At 35.3% G+C, this 19,175-nt stretch overlaps 1 protein-coding gene across 13 annotated transcripts in view; it reads left to right on the top strand.

The window, feature by feature from the left end:
- Window positions 1–18,350, top strand: part of FAM126B (family with sequence similarity 126 member B) — a 93,109-nt gene extending 74,759 nt beyond the window's left edge. For 10 of the 13 annotated variants that reach the window (XM_045480693.1, XM_045480695.1, XM_045480689.1 and 7 more), the window contains 4 exons: window positions 1,233–1,320; window positions 5,251–5,410; window positions 6,164–6,331; window positions 10,685–18,350. In XM_045480693.1, coding sequence (XP_045336649.1) covers window positions 1,233–1,320; window positions 5,251–5,410; window positions 6,164–6,331; window positions 10,685–11,286 — 1,018 coding nt within the window. In that variant the 3' untranslated portion in view covers window positions 11,287–18,350. The remainder of the gene's footprint in view (window positions 1–1,232; window positions 1,321–5,250; window positions 5,411–6,163; window positions 6,332–10,684) is intronic. The other 3 variants (XM_045480699.1, XM_045480698.1, XM_045480700.1) reach the window with 1 other exon arrangement.
- The last annotated feature ends 825 nt before the right edge of the window (window positions 18,351–19,175 follow it).

The following is a 19,175-nucleotide window of genomic DNA, read 5'->3' as shown; positions in this document are numbered from 1 at the left end:
TGATTTTGGATCCTTTAATTTCTTTTTCTTGCCCAATTGCTATGGCTAGAATTTCTAGTACTATGTTGAATAAAAGTGGCAAGAGTAGGATCCTTGTCTTGTTCCTGATCTTAGACAAAAAGCCTTGAGTTTTTCACCATTGAGTATGATGTTAGCTGTAGGCTTGTCATATATGCCTTTTGTTATTGTCAAGGTGTGTCCCCTGTACACTCACGTTGTTGAGTCTTTATCATGAATGGATGTTGAATTTTGTCAAATGTTTTTTTTGCACCTATTGAAATGATCATATGATTTTTATCCTTCATTTTGTTAATATGGTGTATCATATTGATTGAATTGCAGATTTTGAGCCATATTTGCACCAAGGGATGAATCCCACTTGATCATGATATATGATCCTTTTAATATATTGTTGAATTTGGTTTGCTAATATTTTGTTGAGAATTTTTTTGTTCCTCTATGTTCATCAGGGATATTGGCCTGTAATTTTCTTTTCTGGTAGTGTTCTTGTCTGGTTTTGGTATCAGAGTAATGCTGGCCTTCTAAAATGAATATGGAAGTATTCTCTCCTGTTGTTCGGAAGAGTTTGAGAAGAATTGGTATTAATTTTTCTTTAAATGTTTGGTAGAATTCACCTGTGAAGCCACCTGGTCCTGGACTTCTGTTTGTTAGCAGGGTTTTGATTAGTGCTTCGATTTCCTTACCAGTAATTGGTCTGTTCAAATTTTCTGTTTCTTCATGATTCAGTCCTTGTAGTCTGTGTGGTTTTAGGAATTTATCCTTCTTCTAGGTTGTCCAGTTTCTGGTGTATAATTGTTCATAGTAGTCCTTTTAGTACTTTTTAAATAGCCAAAATATAACTAGTCATTAAATTAGAGTCTGGAAGTAGGTCAGGCTTTCTTTCTGGAAATTTATGTCTATCTACATAGTTCATAACCTAAGTTTTCATAAATGCATTTCAGTAGATTACCCTAAATATCAACACATGATAAAAGCCAATTATGTGAAAAGACATCTGTAAACTATTTTAAACATTAGTAGATAAACATTAGATTTCAAAAATCTTCATTTTGTACTTGTAACCAAAAGTAAGACAGTTTGGAAATGAGATGATACAAATATTAATGTGAAAACTTGTTTTAGAACCAAAATAGTAGGACTTGGAACAATAAAAATGTTGTTGAAGATTAGAGATACTTGCTAAAGATAGTAAACAATCTGCTTCTCCACAGGTATAATGGGCAGTGGGACCTTGGCCAAGAAGTCCTTGATGACATCATTTATAGAGCTCAGCTAGAACTTTTTTCTCAACCACTATTGGTAAGTTATTATATTTACTTTTTATTAAACATACCTATGCCTGAAAGGGGCACTAGTGAATAAAGATATTCAGTATATAAGATATGAGGCAATCTAAATCATAGAGGGGAAAAGTTTTATTCTGTAACATTTGGTTAACTTTTGGAGAGAAAACAAAATTTATTTGGATCCTCTTCTACCACATATCAAAATAAAATTCAGATAAATTAAGAATCAAATGTTTTGAAATCCTTTAAGAAAAGAAAGAGGAAAAGGTTAGAAATACTAAAATTTCTAGAGTTGGAAGGATTTTCTAAGCTTAAGAGATGGGACAAGTCACTCAAAATAGGTTGGGTTTTGTTTTAGTTTTTGACCACATAAGCATCTAAATTCTAAACCACCAGTTTTTTAAAAACAAAGTTAATATGTATTGTACAAACTGAGAAAAAGATTCTCAACAAGCATGACAAGAAAGCCAATTAGTATTTTGTTCTCTATAAAAAGATTTCATACTCTCCCACAAAATAAATATATTTCCAAAAGGTAAATGGTCGATCAAAAAGCAAATGCGAACATGTAGTAGTGGAGTAAGGAAGGCATTCTTCCCTTTACCAGTAGCAGTATAACGCAATTCCGAACCTCCCTTTATAGAAGTAGTTCAGTCATGTGTGTTTTCTTTAACCCACTACCTCATATCTAGCAAAACATCCCAGAACTACTTTGAATTTTTTTAACGTATTATAAAATGTATAATATCCAAACATTAGTGTTATTTTTAATCTCAGAGGAATCAAAACAATAAATGTTTTGAGGCACCTGGGTGGCTCAGTCGGTTAATAAGCGTCTGATTCTTGATTTCAGCTCAGGTCATGATCTCATGGTTGTGAGATCGAGCCCTGCTTTGGACTCTGTGCTGAAAATGCGGAGGCTGCTTGGGGTTCTCTGTCTTCTGCCACTCCCTGCTTGTACATGTACATGTGTGTGCATGCTTGCTCTCTCTTTCAAATTAAATAAACTTAATTCTTAATTAAAAAAGATGTTTCACAGCAGAGCATGATTAAGTTTTTATATATGCAAGGGGCACCTGGGTGGCTCAGTCAGTTTAGCATCCGACTTTGGCTCAGGTCTTGATCTCACATTTCATAGGTTCGAGCCCAACATCGGGCTTTGCACTGATAGCACAGAGCCTGCTTGGGATTTTCTGTCTCCCTCTCTCTCTGCCCCTCCCCTGCTCGTGCTGTTTCCTCTCTCTCAAAAATAAACACTGAAAAAAAATTTTTATATTCAAAAATTTATGCTAAAGAAAATGCTAGCTTGTGTAAGTGGTCAGTCAGGCAGTGTACAACTGTTTTTTAAATCTAGACAAGACAGAGGCAACATACAAATCTAATGGTCATCAGGTGATTCAACTGTGGATGGTTTTTCTTTGCAAATTTCTGTGTTTTCTGGGCTTTTTGTAGTATTATGATGGTATTTTAAGAATATTACTTGTGGAGGCGCCTTGGTGGCTCAGTCAGTTAAGCGTCCGACTTTGGCTCAGGTCATGGTCTTGTGGTTCATGAGTTTGAGCCCTGCGTCTGTGCTGACAGCTCAGGGCCTGAGGCCTGCTTGGGATTCTGTATCTTCCTCTCTCTCTGCTTCTCCCATGTCTCTCAAAAATAAAATAAATGTTAAAAAAAATTTTTTTTAAGTATTATTTGTGGTTTTTTACTTGTAACACTTTAAGAGCACAATTAAAAATTTTTTTTATGTTTTATTTATTTTTGAGAGCAAGAGAGACAGAGCACGAGCAGGGTAGGGTCAGAGAGAGAGGGAGACACAGAATCTGAAACAGGCTCCAGGCTCTGAGCTGTCAGCACAGAGCCTGACGCGGGGATTGACTCACAGATCATGACCTAAACCGAAATCGGACGCTTAACCGACTGAGCCACCCAGGTGCCCCAAGAGCACAATTTCTAAAGCTGTTTTCTTTGTACCATTTTTTAATATCTTAATACAAATATAAATTTATTGAGGTAGCATGTATAATAATTATTTACTATTTGAATTTATTTTTTTTTCTCTCAGGTCAACATGCCTAATTTTACCCTAAGGGTCACATTAAAATAAATGGATAAGAAGATAAAATAATTACTTCATAATAATAATACCCTGCATTTGTGATACTCTTTAAATTCATACTTTTCTCCTTGTAGCAGTCTTATAAATTAAGTAGAGGTGGCATTTCCAAGGCAATATAAGTAAAGAGATTAGTAATCTCTAATCTTAGAGCAATCCTTTGTTGTGGGGGACCTTTGAGGGACCCAACAAACAGCACTCCTTTTCTCTATTAAAATTTAGAGCCAGATGATAGGTAAAATAGTTGTCAGAGAAACAAGCCTCATCTTTATTCCTGATAAAAGCTAAATTTAAAGACTTAACTCCCCACCCCTCAGTCTGGATGTTGGAATAGCCTCCTGGAGAAGTTTGAATTGGCAGAACTGTCACACTTGTCCAGGAGGCTGCATTTTACTTGTCCTTTCCAAGTATAGAGGAAGGAAGAAAAACAATTCTCTAGCTCAAGATCTTTGCTAAATTAGTACTTCCCAGTTAAGAAACATGCACCAGTTGGGGCAGCCTGGGGGCTCATTTGGTTAATCACCTGACTCTTGATTTTGGCTCAGGGCATGATGTTACGGTTCGTGGGTTCAAGCCACGTGTGTCAGGCTCCGTGCTGTCATTCTCTGTCTCCTCTCTCTCTGCCCCTCCTCTTGCTTGCACTCGCTTTCACTCCTTTGTCCCTCTCCCTCTCCCTCTCCCTCTCTGTCTCTCTCTCTCTCTCTCTCTCTCTCTCTCATACACACACACACACACACACACACACACACACACAGTGGTGAAACAAAATGCCAGCCATGTTTAGGCAAAATTTCTCCTTATGGAAACAGAGTGGAGAAAAGGCTAATTTTTTTTTTATCAGAGATTAAATTTTGCATATTATTTATCATCTGAATAATCAAAAACCTACTCTAAATTTTCTTTATCAGGGTTCAAATGTTAAACAATTTTCTTTCTTTGGAATGCCTTTTCTCTTTGCAAGTGAACAACTTTAAGGAATCTGTGGAGTGTATGACTCACATTTTTAAAAATAAATTCTCATTTTAAAAGCTTCCCTAAGGGGCGCCTGGGTGGCGCAGTCGGTTAAGCGTCCGACTTCAGCCAGGTCACGATCTCGCGGTCCGTGAGTTCGAGCCCCGCGTCAGGCTCTGGGCTGATGGCTCAGAGCCTGGAGCCTGTTTCCGATTCTGTGTCTCCCTCTCTCTCTGCCCCTCCCCCGTTCATGCTCTGTCTCTCTCTGTCCCCAAAATAAATAAACGTTGAAAAAAAAAAAATTAAAAAAAAAAAAAAATAAAAGCTTCCCTAAAACAATACAGAACAATGGAGGTACAAACTCTTTTGACATATTGTACTTTTATATTTTATAGTACCAGTTTTAAATACATATTCAAAAACTTATAGAGGGGTGCCTGTGTGGCTCAGTTGGTTAAGTTTCCAACTCTACATCTCAGCTAATGTCTTAATCTCAGGGTTATTGAGCTCCACGCTGGGCATGGAGCCTACTTAAAAACATTTTTTAAATAAAATAAATTTTATTAATTTTTGAAAGACAGAGAGAGACAGAGCACAAGCAGGGGTGGGGCGGAGAGAGAAGGGGACACAGAATCTGAAGCAGGCTCCAGGCTCTGAGCTGTCAGCACAGAGCCCGATGTGGGGCTCGAACTCATGAACTGCGAGATCATGACCTGAGCCAAAGTTGGACACTCAACCGACTGAGCCACCCAGGCACCCCTAAATAAAATAAATTTTAAAAAATTATGGAAACATAATAAAATTATGGAAACATGAAGTAAAAAATAATCATAAATTATATATTGAGTGTAAATATACATAGGCTTTATATTATCATTTTAGGTTGCCAATGCCATGAAAAACTCATTACCATTTGATGCTCCTGATTCTTCACAAGAAGGCCAGAAAGTACTTAAAGTGGAAGTCACTCCAACAGTGCCGAGGATTTCTCGGACTGCAATTACAACAGCTTCAATCCGTCGTCATAGATGGAGAAGAGAAGGTGAGTACAAAATTCCTGTAGCCCATTCATGGATTCTAGCAAATTTATCACTGTTTTTATAGACTAGGTTAACACATGATATTATAGTACTGTATATAATTAAAGTAAAATTGTTTTGTTTTTTAATATAGCACTGGAAACGCGGTTTATGTGCCTGAATTTATTTTGATATAGATATATATTTTTTATAATGTAGAAAGATGTTATTTAGACTGCTCTATGAACATTAAAACAGAAAATAAGATCAAGTTAATTTTTGTCTTATTTTTGAACTAGTAATAACAATTGGAAAGAAGTTTCTTTAAACCTGTTATAATGGGAAAAAAGGTGCATGTATGAGCATTGTGGGAGAAAATTGTGTAACTGACCAAACCAATGGTGAAATACAAGCTATCTATAGAGAGTTGGTTATTGTATTTTAGATTTTTATCTTTGGTTTTCCTTTTTTTGTAAGTGCTGAATCCAGCAGTATTTCATAGGCATATGGTACTTAAATGGTCCAGCTGTCTTGCCTAAGAGATATTAATTGCCATTTTAATGATCCCTATTTTCCTGTCCTATTCATTTGCAAACCTCATATTGTTCATCTGCCTCCTTATGTGTGTGCATGCTGTGCACACACATGTAACTATATAAATAGCGTTTGTGTTTTTATCATATCCATATATACATTCTCTTATCTGCCTGGGGCAAAATGCTCAGAAAAGAATAGAACAGCACAAAAGCACTAAAATTTTATATGTTGAATCCCAGATGGCTTTGACTTCTCAAACGAGGCTGACTCGAGTATTCCTGGCTCCCCGGTCCAACACGGCTCCACTGACCTAGGGATCAAACGTGTGCAAGAGGGGGAGGTGCTGGTGCGCAGGACCCCTGAGCACGGCTCACCGGAGCCCAACTCAGCAGCAGCCACAACAGAGGGTAGGACAGAGATGAGGAGGCAGAAGTCAGTGAGGCAGTTGCTGGAGAAGGATCCTGGCTCTCTATCCCCAAGCAGAACATCTTTCCATTCTAGTGTGTGTTTCCACTATCCCAGGGTGTATTAGTTCCTCCTTGCAAAGCACACCTCCCCATATGCCTAGCACCAGGTCAGGTACAATCTGTAGTTACCATTTGTGCTGGCCTGGAATCTGCATTCTGTGTAATCAAAGAACAGCTTGGCATGGCTACTAACAAGGCAGAGGCCTATCTCCAAAATGCTTGGGATTTTTTTATTACTGAGCATGTTTATTCTAACATTGGGAAAGGAAAAATGCACCCAATGGACATGACAATATGAATTGATTTCTTGTATATAGTAATTTATTCCTTAATATATGAAGAGAGTTTTAAAACATTCATACATTATCTTTGGGAAATTGGACTAAAGTGGAGCTGGCCGATTTATCTCTAAGTCCAGGTTGGTCAGTTAACAAGAATTTCTTATCTCTTTGACAGAGTAAACCAGTATTGATCACTTTTTACAGTCTGTGGGTCAAGTCACCTGGGTCTAACTAGTAAACTACTGGCCTCTTTCCTCTATAAATGTGCTATCCTGGTGGACACTGCATTTTATCATTTATTGTAAATATTGATGGTTGTCTTAGATAGCTTCCAAACAGAATTGAAATGTGTTATTTAGAGTTCAGGTATCCTAGTAGATCTTGTTTCCACAATGTCGGTATCTCAAAATGAGAATTTATTTTTACCCCCGAATCACCACCACCACCACCACCACCACCATCACCACCCACCACCACCACCACCACCATCTGTAAAAGAACACTTTTCTCCAATAGGAAACTATTTGCCGTTTTACATGTGATGCTCATAGGAGTTGGCTTTGTGAAAGAGGGAACTGTAGCCTAAGTTTTTCATTATTTAATGTATTGCTACTCTGGAATCTTTACACTAATTAATAAAATATAGCAAATAGTTTTATGGGGCGCCTGGGTGGCGCAGTCGGTTAAGCGTCCGACTTCAGCCAGGTCACGATCTCGCGGTCCGTGAGTTCGAGCCCCGCGTCGGGCTCTGGGCTGATGGCTCAGAGCCTGGAGCCTGTTTCTGATTCTGTGTCTCCCTCTCTCTCTGCCCCTCCCCCGTTCATGCTCTGTCTCTCTCTGTCCCAAAAATAAATAAACGTTGAAAAAAAAAAAAAATTTTAAAATAAGTTATATATTTTTACTTAAGACCAAACATATATGGAGCAGTTACCTTCCACCTTAGGGAAGTCTCTTGCTCTTTGGTGCATTAGCGTTTGAGCATGCTCAGTAAGAATTTAAATCTGTCCTCTGTTCCTTTGCCCATTTGCCCACATTGACCTGACTTCATTTAACAGTGTTGCATGTGCATGATCTAAGGACCCCAAAAAGTTGGTGCTGTTTCACAGAGATCCTGTGAAAGATGCAGCCTTCCCTTTTCAGTTTCTCTGTATCTCTTTGTTATCCCTGAGATAGTCAAAAAGGCATAAAAATAAGTATATGAATTGATGTTGAACCCATAGTAGGCCTAAATTGAACAACAGCCTGTTTCTCAACATTCCTGATGACTAAATGAGCCACTTGATATATATACTACCATTCTTAGAATGTTGATTATTTGTGCTAAATGTAGTACTATGTTAATTAATGCTTGATGAAGTTCTAGAGAGTGTGGGATTAGGTTGGAACATTTCTTCCAGTTCATCAAAAGTCATATACTTTGAAAAAGGAATCGAAATAGTAGTTCTTTTAAAATGGCCTCTTTTAATATTTACTATCACTGGTAAAATTTAAGTTTGTGAGAGTGGGGTATTGCCACAAGGAAAGAGGAATAAGTTCCTTCAATGTGTTTGAAATTTCTCAAAAATTATTTTGCCTTTTAATCTAGATTAATTATATCTTTACATCAATTTCGGAAGGAGCTAAATTTATAAGAAAAGGCAGACATGAATGGAAAATTTCATTAAAGATCCTTTTTGGTTATCTTCCCTGCAGATCATGAGTAGAGTTATCATCATCCAGGGAAAAAAATAGAAAGGAAAAAAAGTTGTGAGACATAACTGCCTTTTTATTCCTTGAGGTTTTTTAAATAGAAGGAAGGAAATTACTAAAACCTATGTAAAGTTTTGGTAATTCTGAAGTCTGCTGGAGCTTTTGTATTAACATCAATATTTGGCCTTTTAAAAGAATTTTCTAGCATGATGGTTTTAAATCATTTTACAATTAAAATTATATTTGTTATGTATTGAAATTGAAGGGAGACTATAAACCCATCGCCTTCCCTTACCCTGATTGTCAAGTAACATTTTATTTGTAACTTTTAAAGTTGGATTTAGGGGCGCCTGGGTGGCTTAGTCGGTTCAGCATCCAACTTTGGCTTAAGTCATGATCTCACAGTTTGTGAGTTCCATTCCCACATTGAGCTCTCTGCTGTCAGCACACAGCCCACTTTGGATCCTCTGTCCCCCTCTCTCTGCCCCTGCCCTGCTTGTGCTCTCTCTCAAAAACAAATAAACATTAATAAAAAATTAAAGTTGGATTTAAAATTCTTACTAAACTGAGGACAATACCTATAATTAAAGTATATTAGTATTCAATTGTATTGAAACAGCATTTCTTGGTATATGCAATATCTGTAGATTCTCTTGCATGGTGGCTTTTATGTTATCATCATCTCTTTTATGGCCATATTGCTTGGGCATCAGATCTGCATGAGGCAAAATTTAGATGCTACCACTAAGTCTCTCAGTCTCCTTTCCTCAGTATAAATAGATATATATCTGATGATACATTTTTGTTCACTACAGTTTTATGTTACTGATATCAATTGTGAACCAGTAAATACCTTTTCTTGGGTATTTTGGATTTCTTTATACTAACTGTAAGTAAATTGTTAAGATGATACCATGTGAATATAATATAAAGTTTCATTTTGAGGTACGTTATATACTCTTTTGAAGAAGGGGTTGAGAGAAGTGGTGTCAGCTGCATTTTCATATGGCTTTGCATGATGGTTAATTATTAAACTGCTGGATATAATAACAACATGCCTTCTGCTTTAAGGATAGTCTATTTTGTTCTTCTTTTGAAGGAAGGAAATAACTAATCCATATAAGAAAATATATTTAAGAAACTATTTTTTATTTTTCCAGGTACTATGTTAAATAAAGATTGTGTTTAAATATTTTATGTGTATTTTACTTAGATAACCTATATCTCAAAGTAGTATTTGTTTAGAATTTTTTCCTAATACCTTAACTGTAATATTTATATCTATATGTGGATTCAGATTAAACCTTTCTTGCAGTCTGGCAAACATATGTAATGATGTAGCAAACTGCTATCCGTTAAGAGATTGTTGATCATACTTTCAGTAAGAGAATTGGGCTTTCTGGAAAACCCAAATTAAATATATTAGATACGCTTCTTCCCTTCTAACAAAATCCCAAGGTAAGGATTCTTTTGTTAACTGCAGTTTCTGCACGAAACATAATGGGACACACATTATCTTGTGATTATAACAATAATACATCTCAAGACTAAAAATCTAAATATTACAGATGTACATACTATAGAAAGTAAAAATCCTTATAGCTATCTCTGCTAGTTACTGATAATCAAATATTTCCTTCACATTAATTTGTCAAGAAAATATGGAAACCAGTGAGTAGATATGCCCATAAGACAAAATATAATTACGATGTTACTGGAAACAATATACAGTTTTTTAGAGTTAGAAAATCTACTAGTTCCATGTTAAAAGCTTTAAAGCCATGTAGACGCACTTAGCTGTTGAGTAAATGTAAAATCTTACTGCCCTTTTTAAAAAGGGTTTGCCTGTAGGAATAATGAGTTTGACATTATTCTGGGTGACTGAAATTAGAAGGGTGACTCTTGAATGGTCTGTTTTATGGTGGGTTAAGGAAGATATGAGGAAAATCTTTTGATTTTTTTAAACCAGATAGATATCATCACCTCAAATTGACAAGGGTGTATTATAAAGATTAGTAACAAAATGTATTTCACCTGAAGTTGTTTTATATGCCTAAATACTGAGATACTAAGTTTGTTTGTGGATAGTCTTACTAAAGCTGGACTAATTAAAACTGAATAAACACAATGGATAGCATATTAGAATTCTGTGCAGATTAAGATTTCTTCCCCTAAATTATTTAGGGTAAGTGTTGATTTGATAACAGGGTCATTTCCAACCTATAGCAAACATTACCCAAGAGATAAGGTCAGTTGAGTTTTTATTCACAATTCCTTCTTTTTTAACTTAGCTATTGCTGAGTCTGTCTGATTTGTTTTTTAGGTGCTGAGGGTGTAAATGGAGGAGAAGAGTCGGTAAACCTAAATGATGCAGATGAAGGCTTTTCATCAGGGGCCTCCCTCAGCAGTCAGCCAATTGGGACCAAACCATCCTCCTCTTCTCAGAGGGGAAGCTTAAGGAAAGTAGCAGCTGGGCGTTCAGCTAAGGATAAAGAAACAGCTTCTGTCATCAAATCCAGTGAGAGCCCTCGAGATTCAGTCATTCGCAGGCAGTATGTACAGCAACCAACTGATCTTAGTGTAGATTCAATCGAGCTGACACCGATGAAGAAACACCTGAGCCTGCCTGCTGGCCAGGTGGTGCCAAAAGCCAATAGTTTAAGTCTAATCCGGACAGCCAGTGCTTCCTCAAGTAAATCATTTGACTATGTAAATGGCAGTCAAGCAAGTACCAGCATTGGGGTTGGCACTGAGGGAGTTACTAATCTAGCAGCTAACAATGTTAATCGATACTCAACTATCAGTCTACAGGAAGACCGGCTAGGTCAAGCTGGAGAAGGTAAAGAGCTCCTTAGCCCAGGAGCTCCCTTAACCAAGCAGTCTCGATCCCCAAGTTTCAATATGCAGCTAATATCCCAGGTGTAGTTCTGACATCCTCTCTCATCTTTTTGCTTACCTTTTAAACTGAACATTTCATTGTACATGAAGACACTTCATCCCACATTGTGAAAAAATTGGTCATCGTAATCAGATTTGATTTAGTTTAGGTATCTTCATACTGTATTTTGTATGGAAACAGCAATAAGGTTTTCTTTTTTCCTCCTTCCTATATCTTCTCTTCACCTTATTCCTTGTAAATGTGTTTGTGAAGCAGTATAAAATGTATGCATCTTCCATACCTTCCTTTCTCTGTGGGTGATGTGCAATCCATCGTAGGCTGATCGGTCCCATTTCAGCACTGTGAGACTGAGGATACGTTAGAGGAAATGGTGTATATGATCCCTATGAATTGATTCTTTGGCTTTTGTTTAAAAAAAAAAACAAAACGGGTTTGTTCTCATAATTTATAGAACTGTGGAGATTACTGGATCATATTTTTTTCTCTTTTAACCAGGAGTGCCTCAGAGATTCTGCTATGACTTTGGACTTCTCTGAGTCTGTGCAATCATTTTCTTGAGAAGCATGGGGAAAGGTGGTAGACTGCTGCACTTTTTCATTAAAATGTGGGTGGCTCTTTTTCCCCCCATCTCCTTTATCTCCAGGACACAATGTTCAGTTACTGAGGCATTTAAATCAAGTTATGGCCCCCTCCTTTGGAGGGCAGGGCTCAAAATTGTTTGTTTAATTGATAATGCACTTTCTCAATGGCTCTATAGTCATTATTAACATGTCTTCCCTCCTCCCCACAAGGACATAGGTCATTTCTGTCCTTAAAGTTTGAACAACTAACAAATCAGAGAATCCAAGGGGCATGTTCTATTTCCCAGGAATGATTGACACTTTGGTGCTGGGGTTTGTTGGGGGAGGGGGAGGGGTGGTTTTTGTTTAGCTCGTGTGGGACTGTGTGTGCGAGGGGAACTTTTGATAGGTTTTTTTCTTTTCCTTTGTGAGCTGATGATGACTGAAGTAGAACAAGTACGTCTTCAGGTAAAGAGAGGGATTTCTCAACTTGCTTTCTGTGATGTCAGACTATTGGAGAAGCCCTTTCAGCTGCTTTCTAGATGTACCTAAATTCAGTCAGATATTTTGGATTAAGAAACCTGAAGTCCTAATAGATCATATACTTTAAGGAAATACATCAGGGACAGATAATTGGCTGAAAACACTGATGCTTCAACGTGACACATTTTTATAGAACATTTCTACCAGGGGGTACTGACTTGATTTCTCCGACAAGGACCACACTGCCTTTGTGTTTAGTGTAATGCAATTTGTGTACCTTCTGATCATATATCTGCAAAAGTTTCTCATTTTTATAAAACTTGGAAATCATGCCAGTAAGCTAGATGTTGAATGTATGTAAGTATCATTTTGGTAATTGTGCTAAGAGGCTACAAAAAACATTATTGGTGAAAAAAAATTTTTTTAGTTCTGATTTGGTTGGGTAAGATTTCAGTATAAGTTCTTTTGGGTCTCAGGCTCTAATGCTTGATTGAAAAAGAAGAGAATATATTGGTTTTTTAAAAATCAGTGTATTGTGACTTGAACTGATATACATTATCCTTCCACAATATACATCAGAGCTATTAGTGCTTTATACATTTAGACATTTTTATTTTATTGTGAAAGAAAAATATACTGAATTTATAGAAAGCAAGTATTTAATTAACAAAGTTAAAATTTTTATCTCTACCAATTAAAATTACAGTAGATTTTGATAAAATAATCAGAAAAATGCCTCTTGTTTTTTTCCACATCTGAAAATCTCCCCTCTCCTCTTCTTATTTTAAGAGGGTTTGTTTTGTTTTATAGGGGACTTTGTTAGAATCTTTATAAGAACGATGAGATGCTTGTTTGAATTTGGTGGTCTGTAACATTTTTCAGCTCATATGAAAATGGAAACCTAGAACCTGAACTGAACTAACACAACCAATACTACTACTACAACATTGCCAAAGTCTGGGATAAAGTTAAAAGTTTATAAATAGAAATGTATTGATGTGTGTATGAGTGTGTGTGTGTGTGTGTGTGTGTGTATCACAAAGACATATTTTAGATGTCCCTCTTTTTTAATTTAAGGGATGTCAGATAAGTGAGTTTGAAAGCAGCCAAAAAAAATGAGATGTAAAGATCTGTAACATCCTGAGGAAAGCAAAGTTTCAGGTATGAAAGGAAAAGAGCATTGTTCTTACCAAGGGGTAAGATCTTGGCCATCAGCGGTTGATTTAGGAGGCTGATGGGTTGTTTTGATTTCAACAAGTTGTACATATGTTGGCATCTAAATCTAGCATGGTTTAGTTAAAGCGCGTGCGCGCGTGCGCGCACACACACACACACACACACACACACACAAAACAATACCAAATTACAGCAAAAGCTGTAATACATATAAATCTCGCTTTTATTTTGTTAAAAATCTTATACTTGAAAAGTTGGTTTTGAAAAACTTTCAACTTCTAAGAATTCATTTATCTGTATGTATATACATGCATATTTTGTATGTATATATACCCATTAATGTTTCATGACCCTGTAACATTTTTTCCATTCTTTTAAGTTATGTGATTTGGCTTTAATGAAGAAACATTTCATTTAGTTCAAACTGTGCATTCAGGGTCTTAGAACAGATTTCCTGTGCAAAATATAACTAAAATGGAATGAGTTTTAATAAACCATGTCAAATTTTCTAAGAGATTTTTTATATTCATTTGCATTATTTATTGGCATTTAATTCAAAATAGTTTTCAGATATACAACAGCTGTTACAAATATATACCAGCAATATGCATACTTTATTATTTAACAGCCTGTTTTATACTTCTTACCTTTCATAAGAAAAAGTCCTTCTCTCTATGGAAAAGCTCATTACAGAGAAAATACTTGTTTTCTATAATAAAACAATCTGATTGATGCCATCTGTGTCAGGTTGGAGAAGCTGGAAGGGGGAAAATGGTTATAGTTTGAAGTACTGACCCCTACCACCACTCTTATGCTCCCAGTTACTCTTCTGTGCCTGTTTATTATAGTCAGAATTTTTGTGCTAGACGAGACCCTAGAAATAATCTAGCTAGTAGCCCAGCTCCCCAAATATCATCCTCAGGAAACTGAGACTCAAAACGGTTGTGACATGATTAAGTTCACATAACTAAGAAGCAGAGCCAGAATATAACTCCTGTCTCCCATCAAAGGCATATTAACACCCACTGCCTCCCTGTACTCCTACTATGGTAAATGTGGTATGTAACTGTCTCCATTTTTGCAGTTTCTTTATATTTCTGGTCTAGTAGTTAGTGAATATAGCACATTAAGAAAAGTATGAAATCCAGAAAATATGCAGAGTAATAAACCTAGATGGGAAGTGTTGGAAATGTAGGTATCTATACCACAGATGTAAGGATAGATACATTTTTTTAATTCTAATTTATGCCTTACTACTTTCTGCCCCATGCCAGTTGTATGCTGCCATTTTATAGTTGATTATATTTCTGGGGATTTATTTAAATGCAAAAATAAACCCAAAGAAATGGCTTTGATCAGTGTTTCTAGCTATTTTAAAATAACTTTTGAATCAGCCAGCCAGCTTTCACAGTCACCTAGGTGGCAAATTAATTGTATTGCACAATGGAGTATTGCAAAGAAAAGATTAAATAAATTTCATTCCATTAATTTCTAATGTTGAGAAAATAGAACCTTACATGTGCTTTAGAGTAGATACAAGCAATATTTCCTTATGTAATTGAAAAAGGTTTATAGTGTGAAGTTTATGATTCCATAATGGAATGGTGACCATAATGTCATTTAAAATGTATATACCATATAAAATGTCTTAAATGCAGTAGTCTCAGCTATATAAGCTCAATATTTCCAATGTATATTCTCAAATTCCACTTAGTAGCTTTAAATTAAACTATTTATTAGACACTGGAATACTGAGAATAACTTTTCAGATTTTTTTGTTTGCACTATTTTTGTGAATATTTTAATGAAGTGGGGTGTTTCTGCTACCTCACTTTGTGAGGTTTGTATGGGTCCATTTTTGAATACTTTAGTTAATAACAATCAGTTGTCTCATTTAATTCTCTGCATGTTCATTTATAAATTTAAAAAACTAGTATCTGTCTTTAGGGGGTAGTATGCTATTTATATAAACACTGGCAAGGAAGAGCTCTCCATTTCTAATCTTGGATTACAAACTAAGTTTTTGGTTTTTTTTTTAATCAGCATTTCAGTTATGTACTTGTTTTTCAGGTTAAAAATGTTTAATAGGTCATGCCAGTGGTCAGAAAAATCTGTAAGAATTTTAGAGCAACTTTTCTATATTATGGCTATGTTAAACAGTCTGAATATAAGACTTTTTACCTTTCAAGTTGAATGATTATTGTCATGTTTCAAACCACTAAGTCGGTTGAGACACTTACTTGTAATACTTTAATTTTTTTAAAGTGCTTTCTAGAAACAAGTTATTTGAAAACCAACTAGAAATTATTGAAAACTTAAATTCTCAAAAATTAGAATATTTGCCAGATTATAAGATGGAATGCAGTGTGAAATTGTAAACAGTGCTAATAAAATCATGAGTCACCAGATTGGTACAATTTTCCATTTCCAGGGTGGTCATGTTGATAATATAAGGCATAAATTTTAGTATTATCTGCATTGTGTACCTAATGGGTATATCATATTGGCACTGAATATACATAGGAAATAATATTCATAAAGTCAACCAATGTGCACTTAAATTATATTAGGTTTTTGGCATTGCCAGAAATTTGTATGGTGATCCTGCCATTAGAATTAGAGGAGTCCTCATCACCCAGCCTTCCCCTATTCCATAGACACATTCCTTCTAAACCTGACCACACAATCATAAACTTTTGGTAACTTCAATTGCTTCAGTATTTTTGTACTCTTAACTATTAGTCACATGAGTAATATACACGAGAGCAAACAGTTCAGAATAGAAGTTAGCCGAAAGCTGGAAATGATGTGAAATAACTGGCAGCACAGTACAGAAATGTAGGTTCTATGTTTTACTTTGGATTTTGAGAAAATGTTTACAAATTAAGGCACATTCAGATGACTGATTTTATGATACTAGGCTTAATATAGATTTTACAAAAATCAGAATTAAGTATAGCTTACAGTATATATGAGTCTTTGTGTATCTGGAGGTAGGCTCAATAGGGAAATTCTTTTATTTTCAAAGAGAAAGGAACTTAATTGGACCATCCATCCCCAACTGCAGAATTGGTATCAAACTGGTTTGCTGTATTTATGTGTCAACAGCTCAGTGTTAATTGTATCAGAGGAAATTCTTCATTGATTACAAAATTTACCAAAGAAAATGTATCAACCAAATATAATTTTTTTAAAGTACCTAACGGTTAAGGAATGAGGCCCCTTTAACATAAAGGATTACTCTCTAGCCCTGGGGGAAATAAATACTAAATGATTCTTTGATCTGCAACATAGGTATACAGTACCTACAAGATTCCATTTCAGGCTTTCTTATGTCAACGTTTTACACTTCCAGCAAAAGTACCAGTTAAGTCCAAATATTATTCATTATGGCACATTTTCATGTCTCCTTAAATTAAGGATTCTGCTCATCAGTATTGAAATTCCTAAAATTGGTATATTGTATGATATGATGGCTTTTTAATAATAAAATTGAGGGGGGAGTTATGGAAATGCATCTTTTAAAATGGGTAATGGCAGTTATTTCCAGTAAGTATGATACTGGCCAAAATGGTATGTTTTTACATAATTTATGTACATGATCACTCTGGGTGTTTTTTTTTTTTCTTTGCAGAAAACATCATTAATAAAATCTAAAATACTCATTTTTTAAATGCATGGACCAATAAGAACTAATGGATTTACTTAAACTATTAAGTAATGATTTTCAGGGGGCGGGACACAAAATGTAATTATATGTTAACTAATGTTGCAAACAGATTCTATATATGTGGTTTTTTTTCATATCAGGTGGTAGTTTAAAAGTAACGTATTGATAGCCTATCTTGGAAACAGAAGATTGGCTTTCCAATAATTCCTAATGTAGGTTTTGGATTTTTTTTAAGCTTTATCATCCACAATGAATTGAGAGATAAGTTCAATGCTCCATGTATTGTTTTAAAATATTTGTGGGGTGCCTGGTTGGCTTAGTCGAGCATGTGACTCTTGATCTCAAGGTTGTAAGTTCAAGCCCCACGTTGGGTATACAGGTTATTAAAGTCTATGAAAAAATGGATAAATAAATATTTGTAATAAGCTTAACTGCTTTCCAGTGAATCTTTTTGATTCTCATTCTAAAAATTATGCTGACTTTACATTCATTTTAACTGGTTAAGAGAAACCGTTTTTATGGTGCAAAAATTATTTTCGCACTATTTTGTCTCCTGAGCTCTCCTGAGCTCCAATTTCTCAAGAGTTTTATTATAGTAATATATAGTCTGGTCTCTGTCACAATGGACAGGTAAACAGGAGATATCCCACATGTTTGCTTCATAAAATGATATGGAATGTATAGATCAGCTCTTCTTGTTTTTTTTAAACCAGCATCAACCTACAGCTTGGTATAAATTTCCCAAGTATTCAGAGACTCGTGCCGGTGAAAATTTAAATAGGATAGGCATGAAGAAAATATGATTTCTATTGACTGATGTCCTTTCAACCTAGGACTAGTGAAAACTTTCATTTTTTCAGAGCTGAAGAAAAAAAACGCACATTTAAAATCATTTATTGGTGCATGTAAGCCATTATCTTAACTGTCTTACTGAATTGGTTAATGCTGTTGATTGTTGAAATGTGAAACATAGTCACTGTTGACCTTGTAAATATCTGCCAGAGATGAAAAAATATTTTAAGTTATTGTAAATAAAGATGTATAAAATTCATTATCAGTCTGCAATGCAGAAACATATCTAAGATGTTAAATATTGTGTTTCTTGAGAGATGTGTAATTTTCCCCTAGATGTATCTAGTTACATTAAGACTGTAAATTTTCTTTTGTACAGTATAAAAATACAGCTTTATTTGGCTTTTGACTGGATTCCCCTGAGTTAATTTTATATCTTACCTAAATTTTACACCCTAAAATGGTCCTTCATTGTATTTTTTTCAAAGCATGCCATTTTATTCATGTATGTCTGAACTTTTTATTTATATGACACACTATTAAGGCAATTTATAAAACTAATTAAGGCAATAAATAAAGTTACATACAGCACCATAAAATAAATAACATGAAGGCAGGAATGAACTTAATACATAAAATACATGCCGTACATTTATGTTATTGTTGAAATACAAATTTATCTATCTGAACTTTAAAACAGCCAAACGTAAAGAGAGATTAATTATATGAATTTTAGAGATTCTTAAGATAAGACAAATCAGTTTCTTAGGTAAAGCACAATTGTTTCTAGAACTGAGATGAAAAAACTGAAAATTTTCTCCTAAGGTCCTTATAAAGAAGATCCAACATTACTAGTCATTTACATTCTCTTCAGCAAGGTGTGAAAGTGCCTGTTTCCCTGTACACTTACCAGTAATTAGTTTTCTAGTCACTCAACTTTTTGGTCTTTCCCACATTGTGTTTTCTAAAGATATACTTTAGACTTCTCTTGGAACATGGGTTGAATGAAGGGCTGAGCTCCAGGCCCTCTTTTCCTTTTTTTATATATGCATTTTCTAGAAAAGTCTCGGGCCTTTTTTTCCAACCCCCCTCTTTCCTCATAGCTACTGTTCCTTGCTTATGGACCAAGGCTTTATTCTTTTACTTCAGATCCAAGCAATATAAAGTACTTTTTAAAAATACCTTGTTTATTATGCCTTAATTCAAATTTGCTGATATAGATGATCAGTTTCAG

The sequence above is a fragment of the Leopardus geoffroyi genome, chromosome C1, assembly GCF_018350155.1.
Source record: "Leopardus geoffroyi isolate Oge1 chromosome C1, O.geoffroyi_Oge1_pat1.0, whole genome shotgun sequence".
NCBI classification, from domain to species: Eukaryota; Metazoa; Chordata; class Mammalia; order Carnivora; family Felidae; genus Leopardus; species Leopardus geoffroyi.
This window is presented reverse-complemented; position numbering and strand designations above follow the sequence as displayed.